At 31.4% G+C, this 6,767-nt stretch overlaps 1 protein-coding gene across 1 annotated transcript; it reads right to left on the reverse strand.

Moving 5' to 3' along the window:
- Positions 1-3,096: 3,096 nt before the first annotated feature.
- On the reverse strand, positions 3,097-4,607 carry LOC139498361 (FMRFamide receptor-like). The gene has a single exon (XM_071286745.1). It carries the CDS (start codon positions 4,604-4,606, stop codon positions 3,230-3,232), a length of 1,377 nt encoding a protein of 458 aa, XP_071142846.1. The 5' UTR covers position 4,607; the 3' UTR covers positions 3,097-3,229.
- Positions 4,608-6,767: the final 2,160 nt, after the last annotated feature.

Below are 6,767 nucleotides of genomic sequence, written 5' to 3' on the forward strand. Positions count from 1 at the left end.
AAACAGATGGTTTTCCTGTGAGAATGGTTTAACACAAGTCATTTTTATAACTTATATTCTAATACTTACTTTAAGTGTAAGCCAAGTTTCCATGTTGAAGGACTTTCTTTGATCATTAATGGTTTACTTTTTACAAATTGTGACTGAGACGGAGAGTTGTCTCATTTACACTCACACATGTACTACTTCATTGTATATCTTTACATATCAATTAGCTTAAGGATGTTCGCTACTCTGTTTAAAAATAACAAACTTTTAAAAAGACTGTTATAAATTAAAAGTATATAAATAAATAAACTAAAAAGGCAGCAAAAAATGGAGGGTTCGTGTGCTTGTTTTCGAGATATGAGCCGTTGAAAATTTGGCGGGAAATAATTCTCTCTAGATTTTTCTTTCACTTAACATTGGCGCCTTTTTTGTTTAAAAACTATGAAAAAATAACAAGGATTTCATAAGATTTTGAAATATTGCTTTTTAAATAATATGTAATAAAAATATGAAAAGAAAAGTAGGGGTTAGTGGGCAAATTTTCTAAATGTAAATACATGGATAAAACCAGGAGATTCCGAAAATCTGGCAAAAATTTAAAAAGTAGAGGAGCAAACATCCTTAACATAAGAGAAGAGAAACAAGACCGTTGCTAGTGTTATGATAGATAATGAGTTGGTTATATACACTTATTTTTCGACGATATTACTATTTTATTACGATATAACCAGATTAAAAAACTTAGTATTTTATTTTTATTTAAAGAAACAGTTTCAAGTGATATGAATGTGTTAAATCATCATTTTAATTCTTATTAAAACATTCAATTGTGCATTCAGCCGGCTTGTATTCAAATAGCCGACACACAAATACCAAGTTTGTTTATCACAATATTTATATAGTATAAGTATACATGTAAGGCCGTGTTCACACCAAAAGCCGTGTACAGTAAACATGTTTACATTTGGTTTTATGTAATGTACACTAATTTAACATTAAATTTGTTAACATCTATACACATCGCTTAGCTACCTGTACATAAGATGTGTTCACACTTGTAAACTATATGTCATTTAAATGTTCATTACGTAGAACCGAATTTAATTTTTCGAACAACTTTTCTAGCACTTAGGGAACGATCATTTGACATTAAAAAAAGGAGGATGGGTTTTTCCACAATTTGATTTAAACAAAGCGGGTCATTCAGATGATTAGAATGAACACATGTTCTTAAACCGAAGTTTCTCCATACATTAAAATGTTAGATATTGAATTGGTACCATTGAACATTTTTTTTATAAACTTTCGCGAAAGAAAAAATTCTGATTCAGACCGCCCCCCCTGTTTTTAGGTAAAGTGGTTGTTCCTTTAAAAAAAGTCATTTTTGATGATATGCAGCAGTTTAAAGATGTCTCGATTACGCATTAAAAACGTTGGTTCGCCACCAGCGTGCTTACAGACAACGAATACAAAGAATTGCGATGTTAAGGATCACTACATTTCTATCTTTTCTGATATTTTTTTCTCCAAGGAGTATTTGACAAAGGGAGGGGGTAATGTTTTTTTTTATTTCTAATTATATTTTAACGGATCTGAGATACTACACAAAATACAATTAACCTCACCCTTTTTCAGTAATGCAGTAATTTATGTGTGAATCGTTGTTTGAGTATAAAGACCAGTGGCAACTATTTCTGTCAGTGTGTACGTCCAATCGATTTGGGAAGACATTTTCAAATGAATTATGTGTTCGGCAATGATGATGAATGAGTCTTGATCAGGGGTTGATAAGGCTACGTAAAGTGTTTTTATAACAAATAAATATATCAAGTTTAGATAAATATTTCTGTAAAGAACTTTATTAATAAGTGTTATGATAATCAATTTTGTATAAATATTGTTTCTTTTTTAAATATACATGGGAAAATTAAAGTTCTGAATGCCTAGTTTTGTGTACACTTAACCTACACAAGGCCTACATCGACTATCGACTGAATGTAGACAAACAATGATTTAAACTACATGTAAACATTGAGTGCTATCAATGGGAACGTAATTATGTTTAGTGTATGTGTGAGTTACACAAACACAACACCGAGTTTAGGTCATTATGAACACGGCCTAAGGCTGCTAAAATCATGTTTTTATCTTGAATTATATGTTTTGTTTACGTCACAGTTAATTTTAGAATCCTCTTTCATTTTAAAATGGTTTAACATTATCATCATTTGCAATAACTCGTATGTGAAATTGACAGACGAATTTCAACTATGTTGACATATATGTATATTTTATTATTGTGTATCATGCGTGTTGTTTCTAATCGCATCTATATGTCTCCGGTTGTGGCCAACATATCCAGTTTTACATATATGTTCTTACTATATTTTTTACAACATATACAAACATATGTAGCAATAGAGATTATGTGACAATGGCTTGCGTCATGAAAAACCGATTCTTTTGGAAAATGTTTGAACATTTTGCATTGTTTTTTGTAATATTTCTCTTCGTCAACTATAGTTTTCAGAAAAAAGCCCAAAATAAAATAAAAATCGAAAACTGTGTCTTAGGGCAATTAATCCTATCATGTGTCAACTTACAAACGTCTGTATTCACGATGGTCTAAATATAAAACAGAGACATAAATATTTCATTCCTTTGTTTTATGTTTAGGCTTATCGTCTATTTCAGTTGAGAAGCGGAATGTCAGAAACAATTTCTACACAATACGAAAGACGATTGCTGTTTAATTTGCTCCGAAGATTCAGAGGGTAATATTGTTGGTAAACTGCTCGGACAACGAAAGACGGCACATTCACATACATTGGACAAAATCACATAGGAATCAATCTTAATCATACATTTACAGTATATGACCAATAGTATTATATACAATGTCATGAAACACAAATAATTCAATTGTTGGTCTGTTTCTTAACTAAGAATATAAATGTTTTTTCACTAGTGTTTTTGTGAGGGCCCTTTATAGCTTGCTGTTACAGAGAAAACAACCGACTGGACCAAAAACAACTGTCGAATGCGAGCATGGTTCAGTGAGGATTTATATATATATTGTGTAAGGGTTTCTCAACTCAATAAGGCAGAAGTCTTTTTGAAAAAAAATAATTTCAGAATACTATTAGATATTCATTTTACCGTAAAGGAAGTGAGCAATATCAACTTTATTTTTATCTGTATATTGATTTATTGTTATTTCACATGATGTACGTCCTTATTCTTAAACACTTGTCCCAGAACTTGTGTTTACATCTCCATTCTTCATAAATATTCTTTCTTTTAACACAATTGAATCGGATGAATTGTTTAGATTGTCCCTACTGTGATACGGACTTCTATTCGATGAACATGGTGAAGGAATGTCTGTAAATCGTTGCCGATAAACGTTGTTTGTAATATTTTTGTTCAAAGGGGAAAGTCCTTTATACCGAACAATGTGTTGGGCTGTTGTATTTTTAGAAAAAGAAACACCAGTAAAGTATGTAGCTTCTCTGTAATATTGACTTTCGCTTTTCCTACCTGGCATTATTCTATAAAGCATTCTAAAAAAAACTCTCCTGAATTTTGTGCTCATTACAGAATATAATATAAAATTGATCGCAGCATTGCACTGAATCAATGTATTTGAAACGTTGCCAGCAATACGTAAATTATTAACCTCGTTTCCGTTTAGACTGACATCAGCTGCGTCTAAATACGTGTTATATATTATAAGAGTAGCTGACGGAAGTTGACAAATGATAAAAACAACAGCTACACCTATAAGCATTAATGTTGTTTTATGTTGTTCCCACTGTCGACGGTCACCGGATCTCGTGGCAATCGTATGGGTCATTACTTTCCGTATTTCATTGGCTTTGCACACGGACCTTATTAGAATAGAGTTAAAACTACATAGTGCTATCAACGGTATGAAAGTAAACATAAAAGCAAGGAAATAATAATACCCGATGCTATATGATTCCTGTTTAGCAAACTCTGTTGTGTCAACGCGTACAAGAGTTACGTTGTCATCTTTCTCGTAAACTAACTTCCATTCGAAAAATTCGGGAATCGTACACGCAAGCGCACATGATGCCATCACAATAGCAATTATTTTGGCCCTTTTTGGTGTACAAATTACTCGACCTCTCATTGGATGACAGACAGCAATATATCGTTCAATAGTAAACGTCACAGTTAATATAACCGAAGCATTTGACCACATATCAGATAAAACGCGTCCATATGGATACCAATGCTTAAAAATATATTCATCTTTAATTGTTTCGTAATGATTGAAACTTAATGTGAAACTGGTGATTAAATATAAACTGTCAAAAACCGCTAAAAACGTCAAATAACAATTTGTCGATGATTTCATAGACGGATTTGTCAATACGGCAATGCTCACAAGGTTACCAGATAATCCAGTCAATACAATAATAGGAACCAGTATCTTTTGAACCACAAAACGAATTAACATCAAAGTGTATGCGTTTGTAATTACTATATCAGATACTGATTCTGGACTTATGGTAAAGTTTAATGTATTTGTCATCCCAATGTATTTGACGACAATGGCGACTGGCGGTTCAACATCAGACAGGTTCTCCATCCCTATTCAACTGAATCGAAAGCCTACAAATAGAAACATAACACGAATGAGTAAATATTTTAATTTTGTGGTTTGGAGAATTTCCCTATATATATATCTGTCCTCAACGAGGTAAGTTTATTACATACTTTGTCTTGACATATGCTTTTAAATATATATAAATCAACCATACGAGAGAAAGTAGCCTTCCGATGCAAGTTTCAAAGGTGTAATATGTAATTCAGTAATACTTAAGCGTAGGCTTGCAATGCCGTGTTTAAAGGTGAAATAATTCATGAACACTTCACATTAAAAAATAGTGTCATTTGATCAACTTTTGTCTTTTTACATCTACACTGGATACGAAGAACGTATGTTGATGCATTGAATTAATATAAACTAAAATAATACATTGATACTGACATTTAGCATATATGTCGTCTTTCTTAAGAATACTATGGTATGTTTGTATGGTGATGTAAGACTATTATATCAATAATGAAATATGATTAAATGTAATATATATATAGCTTTTCAGAATGAATTGAAACACGCAAAAATGGAGATAGCAAAAAAAAAAACAAATTGCGAGAAAAGGTCCGTATTCTTTTCATGACAAAAAAAAGCTCACATATCAAACAAATATATAATAAGTGCCAGCAGGTAATTTCAATCATTCTACTGTTTTGTCTCGCCTACAGTAATTTTCAAAACTAATTAGAATAATAAGATACACGAATTGTCGAAAAAATAGTTATAATGAGATATATTGTTTCGTGTTCTAGAAATAAACTCATCATAAAGCATTATAAATAGTATGCAAGTTCCGATTGTTTTTTTAATTATTTTCTCTAGTTTTAACAAAAGAACCATTGTTATGTTTTATCTGTAATACAAAAATAACTATCGACAAATAAAGTTGATGTAACTATACTACGGACTATGCCACTGATGGTTGACGTTTCGTCCCCAAAGGTTTCATTAGACCAGTAGTCAAAATTTCGGTGTTGACATGAATATCAATAATGTGGTAATTCTTATACATTTCCTGATTACAAAACATTACATTTTTCGAAAAACTAAGGATTTTTTTTATCCAGACATAAATTACCCTAGCCGTATTTGGCACAACTTTTTTGAATTTGGGATCCTCAATGCTCTTCAATTTTGTACTTGTTTGTCTTTATAAATATTTCAATATGAGCGTCACTATTGAGTCTGGCTTTCTAAATGTTAATCCTGGTACTTTTGATAACTATTCTGTATCTACCGGGTTTGTTATAACATGAGTAACTGGACTGGTGCCACATGTGGAGCAGGATCTGCTTACACTTCCGGAGCACATAAAGATCATCCCCAGGTTTTGCTGAGGTTTGTGCTGCTTAGTCTTCAGTTTCTTACTTTTGTCTTGTATAATTCTATTTGTCTGTTTGTCTTTTTTTTTAGCTATGGCCTTGTCAGTTTATGAGTTTGACTGTTTCTCCTGTATCTTTTGCCCCTATTTTATGTAATTTATGGTTTGAAGTTGACTCATTGACAATCATACTTATATTTTCTTTTTTATGACTGTAGTTTGTTAATTGAAATGATATTTCAACAATTGAACAAACTTGTGATCCACTGAATTAAAATATTCAAGGCAAATTCCTTTTAGATTTAAACTTGGCAATAATGAGAATAAAATCCTTGGTTTCTCTACCGACACCTCCTTTTTTGTGTTTTTGAATTTTTGTGAAAATATCTAAATTTCATAATTTGACTTATAAGTATTACCATCAGTTGCATGCATTCAAAAAATATGTTACCAACTTATAAAATGCTTTTAATTTGAATCAGCTACTATGTAGAATTATTATGATTGCAGGTGGCACCCGATCCATTTTGTCATATGATTGTGTACTAAACATAACCCAAATGATTAAATGTATGTTTCAAAAAAATTTCACCCAAAGCATAACGATGTCCATTTGAAACTAGTTAGCAATAACAATCTTTATTTAGTGATACAAATGTACATTAAATGTACTACGTCTTAAATGAAATATAAATCTGATAGTATTATCATATTATCTATAGCGTCATTTCTGTAAAAAATCGTCACATTAATGTTGTTTTATTTTCCTTCAAGATAATGGGTGCTGATATTACAATTCACAGTAGAACAATCTGACAAAAAAAATGC

The sequence above is a fragment of the Mytilus edulis genome, chromosome 12 (assembly GCF_963676685.1).
Source record: "Mytilus edulis chromosome 12, xbMytEdul2.2, whole genome shotgun sequence".
NCBI classification, from domain to species: Eukaryota; Metazoa; Mollusca; class Bivalvia; order Mytilida; family Mytilidae; genus Mytilus; species Mytilus edulis.